This window comes from Argiope bruennichi, chromosome 3 (assembly GCF_947563725.1).
Source record: "Argiope bruennichi chromosome 3, qqArgBrue1.1, whole genome shotgun sequence".
Classification (NCBI taxonomy): domain Eukaryota; kingdom Metazoa; phylum Arthropoda; class Arachnida; order Araneae; family Araneidae; genus Argiope; species Argiope bruennichi.
This window is the reverse complement of record NC_079153.1, coordinates 119695831-119715053: the sequence shown is the minus strand read 5'-3', so window position 1 is coordinate 119715053 and position 19223 is coordinate 119695831. Positions and strand designations below refer to the sequence as shown.

At 27.5% G+C, this 19223-nt stretch overlaps 1 protein-coding gene across 1 annotated transcript; it reads right to left on the bottom strand.

The window, feature by feature from the left end:
* Positions 1-579: 579 nt before the first annotated feature.
* Positions 580-12035, bottom strand: LOC129964061 (uncharacterized). The gene is made up of 3 exons (XM_056078734.1): positions 12016-12035; positions 9732-10466; positions 580-927 (listed from the first exon to the last, which is right to left on the bottom strand). The coding sequence occupies exons 1-3, from the start codon at positions 12025-12027 to the stop codon at positions 667-669; spliced, it is 1008 nt and encodes a 335-aa protein (XP_055934709.1). The 5' UTR covers positions 12028-12035; the 3' UTR covers positions 580-666.
* Positions 12036-19223: the final 7188 nt, after the last annotated feature.

The following is a 19223-nucleotide window of genomic DNA, read 5'->3' as shown; positions in this document are numbered from 1 at the left end:
CTAGAAATTTGCAACGGATAATGTCTGGAAGAAAAATAATCTCAAAGATGAAAGCTCTGATTTGTTCAAGGTGGAAAGGTTAATGAAAGACAGCGAAGGCTTCATTATTATGGAAATGATGGGCGCGTCTAGGAATTCATTCGAAATTTTACCATAACTTTGCTAGGCCTATCTGCAAAGAGGTAGATGGTTCATAATCAATGAAAACATTAACTTAATTTATAAGCAATAGATACTCCATGTCATACTTTGTGTGAGACCCAAAACCATAAATCTCTTCCCGTAAGTTGGCATGTATTCTATTAGCATTCGAAAGAACTAATTAATATTTTTTATTGGAAGAACTTTCTTAATAGGAAGCTTTTAACCTAGCGTTCATTTAAAAAGATTTGGAATAGTGTGTTTTTCTTTGAAAGTTCATGAGAAAAGGTCATTTTTTTTGAAAAAAAAATGGCAGAATACTCATTGCATAATTGTTATTTAAATTGAAGAAAAGAAAGAATTTTTCGAGAACTTTTCATTCAAAAACAGCAGTAAGTCGGGCTGCATTTCCACTGAATTAAAAAAAAATGTATCGGGAACGGTTTTATCTGTCGTGAGAAATGAACCAACCTTATTTTCATTTACTTTTTTTTATGAATTTACTTATCTGCTTGTGGGCAAAGTTTAATATTTGGCAGCTTCTGAGTGCATCTGGACATCGGCTGGATTCTGGTTGTCCGTTCCTGGTTCGTTTGTCTTGACTACAGCTCTAAATCCGTGGGAGTCAGCAATGTACTCTACCTGTCGGTAGATGCCGTGTTCATCTCGGTAACCATAGGAACCCCTCTTGTTCCCATAATCGTCGCCTTCTTCCTTGCGGCTCTGGGTTGCTCCTTTCTCGTCCTGGAACTCGTAACCGAAGATGTAAGGTTGTGGCTTGTCTTCCTAGAGGTAAAATGATACGAGTTTCAAATCTTTATATATGAAAATATTATTCCGCCCAAAGTCACATGAATGTCAAAACAGGCTGCTACAAAAAAGTCCTGCCTAATAACTATAGTACAACAGTACACTACAAGTAATCAAAAAGACTAATCTAGAATCATAAATCAACGTTTCCACTTTAAGGTCTTTTGTATCATTACTTGTCAGAAGATCTATTTTGATCTATCTGTTCTCCAGCACGTCCTCAGTCCCATTGATAATACTTTAAAAGTAAGAAAGTTCTCTCTGCATAGTAGGTAAATAATCTTTTTTTCAGGTTGAATAGACGAAAAATTTCCAATAAAATTCCAAAAGAGATAACCGCAGAAATGGTTTCTTTAATCGAAGAAAAGACAATCACATTTTTCAGTAATATTTTAATTGGTTGGATTTTTCTGTTAACTGACCATTTACTTTTTTTTGCTTTGCCAAAATTCACATTCTTTAAAGAGATAATGGCCATTCCCATTTTTTTCCTGCACTCACATGCGTTGTTGTCTCGCTTGGTGAGTTCTAAAAGAACAATCCAACTAAAGTCTCGTTATCATAGCTCAATATAAAAATTTGACTGAGAAAAAAGTCGTCTTTTAATTTGACTAAGGTCAAATTTTTCAATAAATTTTTTTTGCTAAAATGAATTTTTTTTCTCAAATCTTTATATGCATTTCGAATTTTCAGGATCTTTCATTTCGTATTAGTTCAAGACGAAACAGAAATAATTACACATATAATCTAATTTTTAATTAATGACGCTGTTTTGTGAGTCACGCCCTTTTTCGCTTTGTAAGATGAGCAATAGGCTCCACAATTAAATTGGCATCACACACTTTATGATTATTTCGTGAGAATGAATTGAAGTCACAATCACATGATAAAAGTAACAGTATGTGTTGTTCTAACATATAATTGCACACTGTTTATATATTGGTGGCGTATTTTCAATTTTCCTCCTGCAAAATATACAATAGAATGAAAATCAAATTGACATGTTTCACTTGAGGATAAAGAAATTTCATTTTATATCTGATGTAATTTATTAAATGAATAAGATAAACTAAACATAATTAATAGATGTGGGCGCGCTATTTATTTAAAGAACAATCTTTCACTTTAAAAGCACAACTTATTTCAAAATTGAAATTTATATTTCTGCTTCGGCTGGCGATATTTTAAATAATTTTCTATAATATGAAGGGCGATCCAAAAAAAGTTTTCAAGGCAAAGGAAAAAATGCTTTATCAACAATACACACAAGATGCAAATGGTAATTAAGAAAAATATGTGGCAGTCATTTCTCTACATAATCACCAAATCTGTTGAGGCATTTATCACACCGCTGGGTCAATTTGTTTAACTCGTCTTAGTAATAATCAGTCCTCTGGCTATTGAGCCAGTTCTCGACATCTTTTTGAACATCACCGTCTGATATGAATCTTGTTTCGGATAAGTGTTTCTTCAATTCCGTGAAAAGGAAATAGTCACTGGGAGCCAAATCGGGGTTGTATGGGGGTTGTACGGGGTTGTATGAGCTCCAGACCTCCCACCTAAACGTTTCTAGTAATCGCGAGCTGTATGGGGCCGGGCATTAACATGCAGGAGAATGACACCTTCCGTCAGCAATCCAGGACGTTTGCGTCGGATGGCTTCACGCAATTTTGTTAAGGTGCGGTAATAATAACGGTTGGCATTAATGCGAAACCACTTCTCTAGACGTCTTGCCATTACTGTCGCTGTTTCAGGTCTCAGTACAAACACTATCTGTTCGAATGACCGATTTAAGACAACTAGCGCCATCTGTCTCCACTCTGGGTAACAATATTCCCATCCACAATTTCTACTTTCCAAATACTGTTGCTTGTAAACTTTTTTTGGATCACCCCTCGTACATGAATAATCAAAGAAATCAATTTCGAAAGATTTGGAGTAGTTTGACTTACTATCATAGTCAAATGGTTAACGTCACCACGTATACTATTAAAATTTCACATTGTGCTGTGAACCTAACCAGTTTCTTTTTATTTTCTCGTATACGAAATAAATAAAGAGAAAGAGATAAAATGAAAAAAAAAATGAATTCAAAACTTTGACTAATCTTCGCGTTTTAGACTTCGCTTAACTAGAAAAACATAATTATGGAATTATAGCTGTCAGTCTATGAACATAATAACTTAAAAACGTCTTGGTTCAATAAATAAAATTTGTACTCGCCTTGCATTAACTTTTTATGTTTATTTCGAATTTTGAAAGAAATCCATTCCCAGGAAGATAGTCTGTTCTTAAATATGACTAAAGTAAAGTTGTTCTAAAATATGACGAAAGGCTGTTTGAATAAAAGTAAATATGAGAAACGTAAAGAGAAGAATAAAGAAAAGTTGGTGCACAGGCAAAGTATCTGGAATGTATATTCGCTATTAAAATTTGATCCAAATCTGTCAAGGCGTTGATCGCTGTCGATTTGTATTTTTGTATGGATATCAATGAGATAACTTAAAAATGTAATGACTTGGATGAATGAAATTTGTTGCACAGTTTTAGCATCTGAAGTACAGATTTATGTCTCAAATTTTGAACTAAATTCATCAAAGAGTAGCCATTCTATCGATCAGTATAATTGCAGCATGTAAACGCGATTAAGTCAAAAATGCAATTACGTGAATAAACAAAATTCGGCAAGTTGTAACGAAAATTGTACTTCTTATCACATTCAATTGATTTCAATCGGTTTAAAAAAAAACTGAAAAATTCAAGCTCGATTTTCTTCACTGTACTATGAAGTACAAAACGTTCACGTGGAAACTGAAAATAAAAATCTGAATACTCTCAGCATTCATGATTCTGTTCAAGGCTTATAATTTTATGCGGGTGATAACATTATTAATAGAGAGAGAGCATGAGAGAAGATTTCAGATATAACACTATTTATTGTTTTCTTACAATTATCGCTATGAAATTACACCATTACATTAATTACACATATCGCCATTAAATTAAATTATATAGCCATTAAATCGACTCGGCCAGTTGTATGTGAATCAGACACCAATGGAAAATGGTATTACTTGATAAATTTAAATTTTCGATTCATTTCTTTTAGATGAATGATATTTAATGCATTGAATAGTGTTTCACTTTAATTTTTCTGAGAATATAATAGAATGAAGAAGAAATAATTATTGTTTTTGAGAATGAAAAGTAGATTAAAAAGATATTTTTTTAATTTTTGTTTAACTTTAGATTAATATTGAAAATTCTGCTTTTAAAATTCATAAAATTATAGTTTTAGTAAATCCAAATCTGTTTTTAGTTTCTGATTTGACATTAAAGTTACATTTTATAAATGTTACATATTTTTTTTTATAATCCACTGTTTTACATGTAACAGTTTCTTGGAAAGATATTCTATTCGTTTCAAATATAAAAAAATTTAGGGTTGGGGTCGAGAAAGTGATAATTACTGATAAACTCTAAAATTAAAAAAAAAAAATTTCAAATCAATAAGAAGGCAAATATTAAGGCGAAGGAGAAGCGGCTTCTGAGATAGAATGAATCTGCTACCGTTGACCAAGTTGGAAATATGGAGATAGTATTGTCATGATCATCATATCAGTACTGTTTAAAGGGACAGTATTTTGAAATTAGAAAAAACAACAATAGGATATTTCCTTTTTAAGATTTAATCTCCAAATTATACGCTTATTATATGTGATTAAAATAGCATGAAAAAGGTATTTTAAATAAAATCTATAATTAGAATATTCAGGAGAGTAGGTACATTTCCAATAATTTCTCTCTCTCTCTCTCTCCTTCTCTCTCTCTCTCTCTATATATATATATATAAATAAATATAGAAATTCAATAAACCATATTTTCTATTTTAACTAACTGTTGCACTTTTTAAATGATTCCGTTTAAAGAAAATCAATGTTTACATATACTAATGAAATGTAACCTAAAGAACAATGTTTCCAAATCGTAATTCTATCACTATTCAAAAGAAATAAAAAAAATAAACTGTTCAGAAATGTTTGTAAAAGTTTATCTCTTTCTGAATTCAAAAAGACAATTATGGTGTTTGTTTAAGATAACTTCTCGTAGAAATAATGCAGGATATTGTTCGTTTTATTTACAATACTATATCTATTATCTTTACAAGAACATAGAAATGATAAATGATCTATTAAATTGTCTAAGCATTTTAACTTTCTTTTCTTTTTCTGAATCCTGTTTCACGATCTTTATGATATTTAACATCTATGTTCAATTCGTGATCTATGATGTTTGTTTCGTTCTTAATTAAAGAGCTTACTTTCCCTCTGCTCTACTTTCCTTGATTGTCATGAAGATTTACCATTTTAACTATTTATTTAATGCTTCAGTTTTACGATGGATTGGTTGACATTCGAAGAATGAAAAGAAAAATGATTTCATTTCCAGTGATCTAAATCACGATTGAGAGTAAAGCAACGACGGAAGAGAGTAGAAAAGTAATTTCAATAACCGAATCTTACTGGCACCATTTTGAAGATCTGCACGTTTTATCAACTAAATATGTAATTTTGCTTTGGGCAGAGGTTTGGTTATATGGACAAAAATTAAAAAATCAATTTCAAATCCGGATCATTGACATGAAATATGCATATTTCCACGACGTTGATGAGCGTTTAAAGTTGTTTTTTGAATTTTTTTTTCAATTTCTTTCATATCCTTTTTTGAAATGTTTTCTATCGGACGAGTTTTTTTTATACAGTAAGCGATCGGTAAATGATTGTAACCTGCTTACAGACTACTTCCTAATGTACGAGAAGTTGCCACTATATCTATGAATTTCTACTAAATTTATTAATAAGAATTTTAATAATTTTTCTCTAAACCAAATAAATTATTTCAATTCTTACTTTTTTAATACTGTAAGAACAATAAAATTTACATCTTGATTGGTTACTTCGGTGAACATAATTCTGAATATTTTGCTTTTTGTGGTCTCATCAATTATCAGCTTCTTTTAATGCAATAAAACCGCTTTGTTCCGTTATACAAGGGACTGCTTCAATTAATGCAACAATTATTGGAACGAATATTCTATTGAATTGCATTCAAATTATGATGAATATTTTACTTTATACGTACAATATAATGATATGAAGTTTATTTCTGAGATTTTATAATCATTTCATAATACTAATATGTTTATAATTTCTAGCAATATTAATGCAATTTAAAATATTTCAAAATTTTACATACACTTTAAAAATATTAACAAATGAATGAAATAATGACTTATTACAAATTTACTTATTACAAATTTACTTATTACAATAATGACTTATTATAATGAAAAATTCAGCACTTTAATTGTATTAATATTTATCGTTCTCATATAAGATATATATGTATTTTTTCTTTAATAAAATTTTTTCTAATTATAAGATAAGGAGCATTATTTCAAATCATTTTAATATATTGAAGGAAAAAATTATTTTTTAATAAAATAATAATTTTTTTATTCTGATTATTTTCTTGTACTTCAGAGAGGCCTTTGAAGATATACTGAATTTTAATTTAGTAATGGAATTGTTTTTTTGATAATCTTGTTTGTCATTATCTTTAATTTAAATTTTATTTAAATAAATGCGAATTAAATTTATAAACTTGAAATGATTTTTTTCCAATTATTTTCGGTGAGTTATAAAGACTTTTTATAATATTGAAATAAATAGGAATAAATAAGAATACTAAAGACATACGCCTGTCCAGAAAACTGCTTACTGCAACACAATTACTATGCAGCATCAAAAAGATTATGTAAGCTACTGTTCGAGCCTCTTACCAGAAACTCTTGAAAGACGTATAATAATTCTTGCACATGATATTAGATTTTTTATTGCCTTTGCAAATTTATATTCTGTAAAACTATTAGCAAAATTGCTCATAGTTTTACATCTGCTAGTGTTTATTTTATGATGTGTTCCACAGAATATGTACTTGCATGATGACCAATATATGATGAAAATTTTATTTCGGACAATATGCTGTCTGTAATCTCTTTTGGAATCAGTTTAACTTTATCTCACAATAAAAACATGATTTTTCTAAAACATGGCTATTAATATTTTTTTTAGAAAATTTAACAGCATATTCCATTTGTTTTCAGTTACGAAGTTCGTCTTAGGTATTACCACTTCGCAGCCATTGTAATAATATTAATTGTGTTACACTTTTATATAGCATTTTACCCTATTTATGAAAACACTAAAACACTGTTTAGTAAAGACTAATATATTCGGGAAAAAAAAAGCGTAAGTGAAGATAGAAGTAAAAGTAAAGAAGAAAAAATGTTTTTTTTTCTCTCTCAGAGATGCTATCTGTTTCAATTTTTTCTTTCTTTTGTTATATTGTAAATTGATGTAAATTAAATAGGAACTTTAATTTAACTTTCAATAAAAACATTCAGTGTTCTTCCATGATAAAAAAAAAATAAAGAAAAATCTGGCCATATGCTTCCAATAACATATTTAAATTTGATGTCCTATCATGAAAAAAGAGTAATATCTAGCCTTGCACATCACCTCCAATATTTCCTTCTCTATAAACAAAGGGAAACATCTAAAATTATTCTTCATAAATATGAAACTCTTAATTTCTTTTAATGAGAGATTAAACAAAATAACAAAAATAAATATCTATCTTTCAAGAAGCAACAAAAATGTTAATAGAATTCTTTGATAGTTAAATCAAAATTTAAAATGCTATAAAAAGCCTAAAAGAGACTTTTGTATGGAATTTATGAACAAACATATCGTTAAAAAATAAATCAGAAAGTGGTAAAATTAATTTATTGATTACTAGAAATTTTTTATTGAATTTTTAGAGAAGTACATTTCTAAAAAATCTGACTTCTGGAAAATATCATTTAATTTATTACTGAAAAAATGTATTTATGTACTTTGTTGTATCAAAAAAAAAAAAAAAAAGGAATGAAAAACAACTTAAACCGTTTTTAGCTTTGGAATAGAATAATACAACATTGTTTATTCATCGAATTTTTATTTATCGATAGCAAATTTTGCATAAAAATATATTGTTTAAAATAATTATCAAAATAAACATATTTCCCATCAATAAATTTCGAAAGGTCAATAATTTTTTTAAAAACGACACTATTTTTTATTAAATAGCAAAGTACAAAATTAATAAATGGAAATAATTGATTATCAATTAAAAAAAGTAATAAATAGTAATAAATAAGATCGCATTGTTAACAAATACTAGACGATAAATTATTTACAATAAATTCAGAAGAATGTGAAATAAGGTTCACATCTTTCAGAAATGAGCAAATAACAAAAGAAAAACAATTGTCACAAAAAAACATAACAAATTGTAGAACAGAATTGAAACAAATTATTTAAAACCTTCAATTAAAAATTTTGTAAATGATTATTAATTATGTTTACTTCAAAAATACTGGAATGGTTAGCAGGCATTGATGTATATGTTGATAAAAAATAATGAGTGATTTGATGGAGAATTAATTGAATAAAAACAATTTTTAACGCCTTTAATAATGTGTTTAAAAATGGAATTTATTTTAATTATTTCCTACTTTTTATTTATTTAATTCATAACTCATTATTATAAATATAATGGAATTGTATAATTCATTTTCCCAATTTTACTATCAAATAGCGCTGCGAGGATAGAATAAAATTGTAATAAATTGAATAGATTAATTGGTTATTAAGCTGTGATAATTTAAAAATAATATACTTTTATCAAAAATACGTAATTGCACAGAATTTTAAAATTCTAGTTTTTTAGGAAATGAATACAAAAACAATTTCAAAATTCTACTTTAACAATTATGAAACATAAAAAGTGGAATAAAAGTATTCATAAAATAAATTCTCCAATAATTAGCATATTCACGAATGACAATCTTGGCCCTTTATAAACAAATATTTAACCCAAAAGTTAGATATTTAATTATGAATGGTTTATTTTATTTTGCCTTTAGAATTTTTATGTCCAATTATAGAATAGATGTGTTTCCGTATCTACAAATTTTAAATGGAGAAATAATATTTTTTAAAGTAAAAGAAATTTTTTTCTGAAATAATGTAATCATAATCGCAATCATCGAGTAAATTTTAGAATACAAATTTTAAATGAATATTAAAATAATTTAATTGATAATCCAAAACACAATTTCACGATAATTTAAGAACCAGAAAAAATATGTTCATATTAATTGTGTTTATGAAACAAAGTAAGTAATGGAAAAGCATTAATGTGAAAAACAATAATGGTTTTATGCAAATATTCCTTATATTTTGAAAACCATATTCATTCAGTAAATAATCATTATTTGTTAATCCGAAAGTCACGACATTATTTGTGTTAGTAATATCACTATTTGTCTACTTAAATGAAATTATTTTGTCTTTACCTTAAATATAAGTTGTTTTTTAAGAAAAATTAATTCCTCAATAAGATATTTGCCCATCCATTTGAAATGAGAATTTGAATGATGCCCATCCATCCCATGAGAAATATGGTGTTCTTGTGACGAAAAAAAATATTTTTTTAAAAATTATCTAAAATTTATCTGCTGATTTTTAAATTAATCCTAAAAATTAGTTTAATCTTTAATACCTTCATTCTAAACCAAAATTGATAATTTAATAATAAATTATATTGTCTTAATCACAAAATAATCATGATAGAAAGGACTGAATTTATTGACAAAATATGAAATCTGTACTTACATTGTAATCAGCCTTATATCCAGTACTAGGTGCAGCCAATGCTTGTGGAGCAACCTCATACCTGAGGTGTGGTGCATTTCCTGCAGCTGCTCCATATTCGGATACACTAGATCTCACTAGTTTTGGTCTAGGTTCTTCAACGTGGAGAGGGGATGCTCTGTACTCCTGTACACTAGGTCTTACCAATTTCGGTCTAGGTTCTTCAGCAACGACAGGAAATGCTCCATATTCCGGTGCACTAGATCTCACCAGTTTTGGTCTAGGTTCTTCAACATGGAGAGGAGATGCTTCGTAACTGTTGTCAGCCACTTCTGGAGCATATTCCACGCCTAGCACTGGAGCTGGGGCAGCTGCAGGTGCAGGAACATAGCTCGGTTTAGGTGCGTTGTATCCTACTCGAAGACTTGGCTTTGGTTTGGGGTAAGCTCCTTCCGCTATAGCATTTTGGGGATGATCTGGAGTTCTTCTGACTGGCCTGGGATTGCTGCGGATTGGCTTGGGCGCAACAACCTTTGGCTGTTCTGGTAGAGAATAAGAGGGTTCTTTTGCTGGAGAGATGCTTTCCGAAGCCTTTTTAGGAACAGGTGATAGTTTCTTGGATTCAAATCTTGGTATTCGAGTGGTTGGTTTAGCTGAAGATACCTTTTCTGTGTATACAGGAAGGTCATCTTCATCCTCTGCCCCTGCTATAGGGTAGCTTACCACAGTGGACACTAATAGTAGCGATACAAATACCTGAAAGAGTCAATAATAGTATAATTACCATGAATCGATACGTCTTTTACTTCTTTATTTTAGACATTTGATTCTGTTCATTTACATTATGCTTCCCTTAAAAGAGTGATTAGTTGGACGATACGCATGCTATTCATATTTGAAACACAATTATTATGCTATACAAGACGCTTATTTGCTTTATTAATAAAATTGATTCATTTAAATAAAAATAAATTTAAGATTTGCTTTTTCCTCTTATCGAAATTAAAAAAAAAGAAAAGAAAAGAAAAGGATCAATACGAAAAATATCTTCGAATAACCTTGTGTCAATGGAATTAAATCAATTCAATTAATTTATATGAAATAGTTTGTGAAAGAATTCGTTGTATACACATTCATATTAAAAGTAACATATATATTAAGTTAAGTTGTGGCAGAAAAGAAAAATTACAACAATCAATAAAAAATTTTAAATTTCAATTTAACATAGAATAGCGATGCATTTTTTAAAATTTTAGAATATTAATTTTATGCAAGATTTAATTATTAAACTTCTTTTCGAGAAATTTCTTGAAACTGATAAAAATTACTTAAAATATATAAAAATACTTCATTTAAGAAATTATTACTGCAACAAATTTTTAGGTAAATAAAATCTATATAATTAATTTAATAACAGTTTCTAATATTTGTGATATTTAAAAATACATTAAGTTACTAGATATTTCGAAATATTTAATCAAATTTTAAGCATGAAACAAATTGATTTTGATTTATTTCATTAGTTTCTTTTAAAATTATTTAAAAAATATCATTTTTAGAATATATGCAAAAGCTCATACATAAGTAAATTTTTTGAGTAACATGATCATTTTGGATTTTTTTCGTCATTTAATTAAGAAGAAATACTATAGGAATTTAGGAGATACACAAATAAATATTTAGTATTTAGAAAATAATAAAATTTTTGCATAAAAATAGAAAATTAATTGCAAGATAGTTCAGGCAACATAATGAAATTTTTAAATTCTAATAACTTAATCAAAATGAAAACTCAATTTATTTTTGTACCTATTATATTAAATATATAACCCCCACATATATAAATGTTGTGACAGGCAATTTTATATCTAAATACTAAAAATACCAACAGACTCGAGAATCAGCAGAAGAAAAAAAAACTATTGTAATAAAATATAATTTTAAAAAAACTAAAAGCAAAGCAATTATAAGAGCCATAAATCAACGTAATATGCAAATATAAATAATTTCCTCTTTTATTTTCCACTCCTCTGTTTCACATTATTCACATCACAATTTTCTCATCCTACCGATATATTTTTCTCCCAGTCAACTACTCTAAGCAGAGTTTATCGATTTGGCAAACGATTTCTCATACTTTTCTCAACAAAAAAATAGAATTTCACCATTTTCGTTAAATCGCTGCAAATGAATAATCCCAAAATAGAAAAAGATGCTTCCGAAATGGTCAGCGGAAGTAATCAATCCGCACGTGGAGTTTTCTTCCAGAGCAAAATCAAATAAAGTAACACTTTCACCGACTCACCTTAGCGAGCATGTTGTCTATGATTTGGGAGGAGACGAAAATGCGATGATAAAAGCAGACACTTTTATAACCCTGGCTGGCCTACATTTGGATAAATAGGGCGATTTCACTTAAAAACCCTCGAATCATTAGCGCTCGTTTTTGAGCGGATAATACACACTTTCTCCCTTTCGCGCAAATTTAATGAGGAAATTTATTTTGGTGTGGATTTCAAGATATGTGGATGAAAGAAGATGAGAGTTCTTCAAAATGACGAAATTTCTTACTAGACAGAATTTCAAAATCATCGATCTGAAATAGAAACTAACATACGATGCTTGAAAAGCTCTGAAATCATCTAAATTGTACTTGTTAATATAATCAGATGTAAATAGTAAAATATTTTGATATTTTAATTTCTGTTAATTAGGGATGCTATTTGAAATGGTTTTCATCATCACAAAAGCGGAACGTTGAAATTTTATATGAACAATCATTTCAAAAATAAATTATAAAAATTGAAATAAAATATGAGTAAAACGAATCATTTCAAGAATTATGAGAAATGTTACTTCCATGATATAACGTGTAACTGTGCCTTGTTTGGTCATCTTCCTTTTGAAAAATTTGCAATGAATTCTTATATTTGACGCGTTTCGTGTAAGCATAATCTGGTTTATATACATATATATATTATTGATTTCGAATATGACGAAGAATTTATTACATAATATGATTATACAAAGTAAAGTGTGTAATTTCGTTGAAAAGTCTTTTTTTTTTAACGAAATAATGAATTTTTTTTTGTATTTAACATTATTAATGTTTGTACAGGTTTCTTTATAAATCCGTTAGAATTCTGTTTCTGAGTTTATTCCTTGGGAAGTTACATTGATTTTTATATTTGAATTTACGTATGTTTTAATGCTATTTTACATCTTTAGATGCTATTTTTGCAAATTCTAATCTTTTTTAGATTTTTTTTTTTACAAAGGAAGCTTCATAAATCTAGTGCATAATTTTTGTTCAAATTTTGTATAGTAATTTTTCAATATATTCTGCAGTTTCTGATGTATAGTATAAGTAATCTATTCATTTATAAATATTTTATAGTTGTTTCAGTGCTTCATAATGTGAAGAAAAAAGAATTAAAAAATTCGTGTTTTTTATCTGTCGAATCGTAATATTTAAAGAATGGATAGAAATACAGCTTATTCTTTTAAATTCAGGACCTAGATAATGTATTCCTTAAATTATCAGCAAAATTTAAGCAAATCATATGGTAAATCTCTGTACTAGAAGAGTTTTTCTTTGTACCTCTTTTTAGCCAACATTCCCCCCCCCTTTTCCTCCAATTTTTTCACTTACTTGGTATATTTTGGTTTTATACATGCCTTTTTAATCTTTTTATGCAAATATTCAAAAGTATAATTATTTTCAAATATTTTTCAAAAAAAATCATCTCGAACATAGTTACATACTTTAAAGAAATTTCTTTTTAATATTACAAAGCAATAAAAAGAAAAATGATTTGATAATAGATGAAAATAAAAGAAAAAAGATAAAGTAATAAAAGAAAAAAAGTAATAAAAAAGTAATAAAAGAAAAAATATTTGATAATGTTCCGATTGCTTTAAATTGAACAAAAAAGCAATTTAAACAATTAGCATTCAATTAAAAGTCAGGTATAATTTTTAAATTTGTAATTACATTATTTTCTAGTTAATAATAGAGATTTCTAAGAATTCGTTTAAACTCATTTGCGACGGTTTATTAGGATATCTGTCAAAAAAATTCTAACAGATTTTTTTATAAATATATAACAAATTTCTGTGATAATCTGATAAAAATGTTTTTTGTCTTACTGTGGAATTTATTCAGAATTTTTAGTTTTTTTTTCGAAAATTTATATCATTTTCTAATTTCTTCATATTAAAGATGTACCGTAAATAAATGTCTTTTAATCTATTTTAATCGATTTTTTATTTACTTAATACTTTTGCTATTGCATTATAAAATAAATAAACAATATAAAAGATAATTTATTAATTTTACTTCAAATTTAATGTTATCATTCATTATGACAAAAGTGCGCTTTAATATATGGTATTTTTGAATTAAAGTGCCCATGGTTAAAAATCGTTCTATGTGGTTTTTATATTGTGAAAAAATTTGAAAAGATAAGGGAGAAAAAAAAAAGCGTCCATAAAAATTGAAGTAAAAAATCTTTAACCGAATATTTCATGAATTTTTTCAACAAAATTAATATTGATCTGTATAAATGTGTCAAATAATGAATAATATTTTGGAAATTATTTTTATATTTAATCTATCAACTAAAACTAATAAACTTGCATTATTTTTAAAACTTTGCCTAAGATTTGTTTATTTTTTGTCAAATAAAGACAAAAATTAGTTTATTAATGAAATATTAAATTCTATGAAATTTATTGAAGTAAAGCCCAGATGGAAGTGCCTCAAATATGAACCACAGTTCAGTGTAATACTAGTATTGATTCATTTCAGAAATTTAATACTTCCGTAAATTAGAACCATATTGAAAACTTTCTTTATAAAATAAACGATTTTCTCAATGTTGAAGTTGTTTTAATAGACTAGCTTTTGAAGGAATCTAAATGAACCGAAATATAAAATAATAATAAAAAAAATTACAGAATTACAATCTTTTTTAACATGAAAATTATATTAGAGTGGGCCTTTTTGTAAATAGCGTGATTTAAAAACGTTATATATGCAATGCAAAGACTGCTAATTAAATGATAACACTGCCAATTTAAAGGAAGGATAGACAGTCTAATCAGTGTAAAAAGATTGTAATGCCACGATGCTTCATATTAGAGATTCATATCTTTTCTCTTAATTGCAAATTTAATAATTATACATCGCAATACATATTCATATGCATTCTGCTTTTATATAGTGTGATAAGAAATCTTCGCTTTTTTCTGCTGCTGCAAAATAAATGCTACAAAATGAATAAATATCGCACAATCATTAAAATATGCGTCTACATTGAAAATGAATTGTATATTGATTTTCGTATTTACATGTAATGTATATTTTAATGGTATTCCTCAATTTTAAATGGTGCTTCCTCAAAATTCTAAAATTTGGTAAGCCTGTTTTGGAAAAAATTCTCAATAAGTATGTACTACAGTTCCTGAATTGCAGAAAAGTGGTTTGTTCATTTAAAAATATTTTACATCAGGCTAAGATATAACTAGTTATATCGGATCGGCTAAATTTTTTTTTTTTTACATTAAGGGGAAACTATGAAATAAAAGCATTGTCAGAATGAGGTAATGGTAAATTCGCAATTCCAGAATTTCATCTTTGCCAAAGCGAAATTCCTACCAATAGGAAATGCTTTGTTGCAGACAATATCCAAATGTTTCCAAACTTATTTGAAAATTTCAAGAATTTTTTTAAAAAAATGTATGAATACTTTAAAATTTAGTTTTTTTTATATATTTCTGGGGAGAATAAATATTTCGAAGATACCTTATTTCAGGCTAAATGATATGTTTTATCTTCATTGAATTTGAGCGAATTTAAAAACATTTTCAATAAATTGAATTTCAAAAATTCATTTTCATCTATCTAGGCATCAAAATATCTTCTGAAAAGTTACAAAAAAGGAATAATAATATAATCAGGGAAAAGAATACACTCTTTTATATCTCACACTAAGCAACATCAAATTAATTAATTTTGCATTATCAAATAATGATGTTTGTTCAATCAATATTTGATGGAGAAAGATCATAGGAAAGAAGTGAAAACTTTTCCAGTAATCAAAATAATACATTTAATGAACGATTAAAACTAAATTTCTTTTATCAGCTGACTTTTATTTGTTGCTGTCATCTTGTATTCTTCTTATCTGCCAGGAAAAACGATCAAATTAAGAAGATAAAAGTGTAAAGCGTATTTTAAGTACTGTAGGGATATAAAGACTAAACATTCTTTAAACGTTAAATACAATAAAAATTGCCACCAAAATAATTATGGTAAAATTTGAAAATTGGTTTTCAATAAAATATGATAAAAACTATATGTTGCTTATAAATGTATGAAGTCTTTGGAACTGAGTGAGGATATTTAATCAAGAAAATGTACTATATGAAATGCTTGAAATAGTTTAGAAATTAATATATATTGGATACGCTATAATTCCCAATTTATAGCATTAAATGAAAGTGAGATACGTTTTCATTATTAGAAATTCCAAATATTGCTATATTTATACAGGCAAAATCATATTAATAAGGAAATTTAATGAAATAGACGTTAAATATAAAGTAAATTTTGGAAATATTCAATACTTCGTCCGCTTGATGATCAATTTATTTAGCCCTAAATAATCGATATCCTTAGAGATAACAACATATAATCGTGATATAAGAACAAGTCATGCAATCGTGATGAGAAAACGTGATGCATTTTACCTGCTTTTTTTTTCTACATTTGTGGTAAAGATGAAACTTTCACTAGGGAAAAGAAAATTAGCAAATAATTTTTGAAAAAAAGAATCGGTATGAATATATATTTGCGATTTTTACATTGGGACCAATAAACTTTAAAAGATTTTATTTTACTTTAAAGACTTTGCTTTGAAACTGTTGTTAGGAATGAAAACAACTAAATAAAAAAATACAACAATTCGAATTCTGTAATGAATACAATAAAGTATATGCTAGATAGTTGCTAAACAAAAACAGTTAAATCTTTTTCCACGTTCCTCCTACGCTATTTTTCCAAATGTTTACATTTTTTAGAATATCTTTGTACTTCTAGTCTTGCTTCACAATAAAATTTCCAATGAAAATATGGATTTCATAAATATCCTATTTTGAAATTGAAATCAACAACAACTGCATTGTTTCAAAACAAAAATTTCATTTAGAAGGTAAATACTCTATTTTCCTCAAAACGATTTCTGTTGTTTATATGACATTTTAAAAAACTGAATACACGAAAAAAAAAAAAGAACTCAACATCAACTGTTAAAACGTTTTCTTCTTTTATTTACAAACATTTATTTTTGAAAAAATATTATATTTAATATCATTTATTTGATTCCAACCTACATTCACAGAATTTGTAGATTGAAAAGAATAGTTTATGTTCTCTAATTGTATTTTTAAAACGCATTTTGTTTCGGGAACAATCCGGCTATTTTGTATAATGACTAGCATTAAGTGTCCCACGCACATCCATCTTATTCTATAAATGTAAGCCTCAATTATTTTGAATCTCATTCATAATACTTTATTTCAATTAAGTTACTTCAAAATAAGGGAATTTTGAATTATTTTTTATTTAGTTTAATTTGTGCGTGTTTAAAGACTTCCCAAATCTCAGTTCCTCGTCAAGTAAGTTGACATAATAATGGAGGTAATGACTTTTCAACTTGTGGAATAATAATGCGTGGGCGTTCATTAAAAACAAGTTCTATCTGAATATGTTCTCGTTTACGAAATACACAAAGACAGAGTATAGTACTCATTATAAAATTCGACACCTGAATTTTCATGAATTCCGACTAGAGTGTTCGCAAGAAATCTGTTTTCAAATTTCTGTGAGATGACATTGTAAAACATTATTTATTGGTGCAAAAATAAAGTGATTAAACTTCTAACTCGATTGGTAAAGTTTAAGCCCTGCCTTATTAGTCCCAAATAATTAAAAAAAATTTCAATTCCAGAATTTACGTTCAGATACAAACATAGCAAACAATCCAAACGAAAACTTATCAACAAATATATAGATCCGAAGATACACAGGGTTTTCGCGGATTAGACTTGAAGAACCCCCCCCCCCACACACACACAATTTCAACTATAAAAAGGAAAATTAATCTACACGGATAATATATAAAAAAAATTTTCATATTTTTAATACGATTTTTTCTGCAATTAATCCCTGACGAACGTTTAATACACAAGTATCTGAAAATCGAATTAGTATTTTGAACTCTTTTTTTCGACTGAATTTAAACCAATATTTGGCATAAAAATACTGCGGCGGCTAGTTATGAGCGAGGATAGAACCTAGAACTTTGTGGTTCGCAGCCGAGTAACAAGACCACAAGACAAAAGAAATAGCCCGTGTTTCGTAGCTGTTAACTGGTTTATAAGCTCTTCACCACAATACAATTGTAATCACACTATCACATACCGAATTTTACTTATTCAAGTCGTTGGGTTTTTAAGTTAGTGCGTTTACATGCATACAAAATTACAGATCGGCAGGCGATGAATATGTTCACAGATTTGATTCAAAATTGATGAGTCAACATTTTAGATGTGAAACTTATGTGCCAAATGTTAGCTATCTAGTTCTTCATATCTTGTAATTATTGAGCACATTGGTACTCAGACAGCCAGATAGATAAGTTTCCACTCAATTAATTTCCATCACAATTTGACAGAAATCTATAAACCTGTTGTAAGGATCAAAATTTAAATTTCATCCACTTAAATGAAAGTGTTTTTATATAATACATAATTACAAAAATTTGGTTTTTGTCTGAATGAAGTCTGAAAAGCGGAAATTTTTCAAAATATCAAACCGAATTTTTTTGATGATGATAAAAATTTTTTTTATATTTCATATACGAGAAAATGGAAACTGTTTTTTCAATTAACTTATTAAAACAGGATTTTTTTTAATTTTGCTATTTTCTACCTTTTAATTTTTAATTAATAATTCATAATAATAAATATCATCTTGAAATGACTGGATTTTTAAAGTTTTCAATTGGAAATCCATTTTTCTGAAATTCGCTATGCTGTGGTACCAACCACGTGTAATCCAAAATTTTATTGAATCATTTGATTATTTACAATTAAGTTCGGAAAATATTTAAATATCATCCTTACCAAATATCACCTAAATATCAAGTAAAATATCAGGAAAATATTAAAGCATCACCATTACGGGCATGCAACATTCCGAAATTTTAGCACAAACTGAATTGAAAAAAAATAATTATTAAATTCTGTCTTTACAAACATGAAATAAGTGAAAATAAATAAAATTTTCTAAAATAAAAACGCTCTAAATGCATGAATTTTAGTATATAATTTCTACATGAAAAATTTGATCAGTGTCAAATATTGAACAGAAAGTTCCATCAGAAGAATATAATTATTTTCCAAAATGGATATTTAAACGTCTTCAGTGCGACGAAATGAAACAGCAAG

What these genes read in the sequence shown, in the direction of transcription:
- LOC129964061 (XM_056078734.1), bottom strand. An exon ending in GATATAAGGCTGATTACAAT is followed by an intron (nt 928 to 9,731) that starts GTAAGTACAGAT and finishes TTTTACCTCTAG; the next exon opens with GAAGACAAGCCACAACCTTA.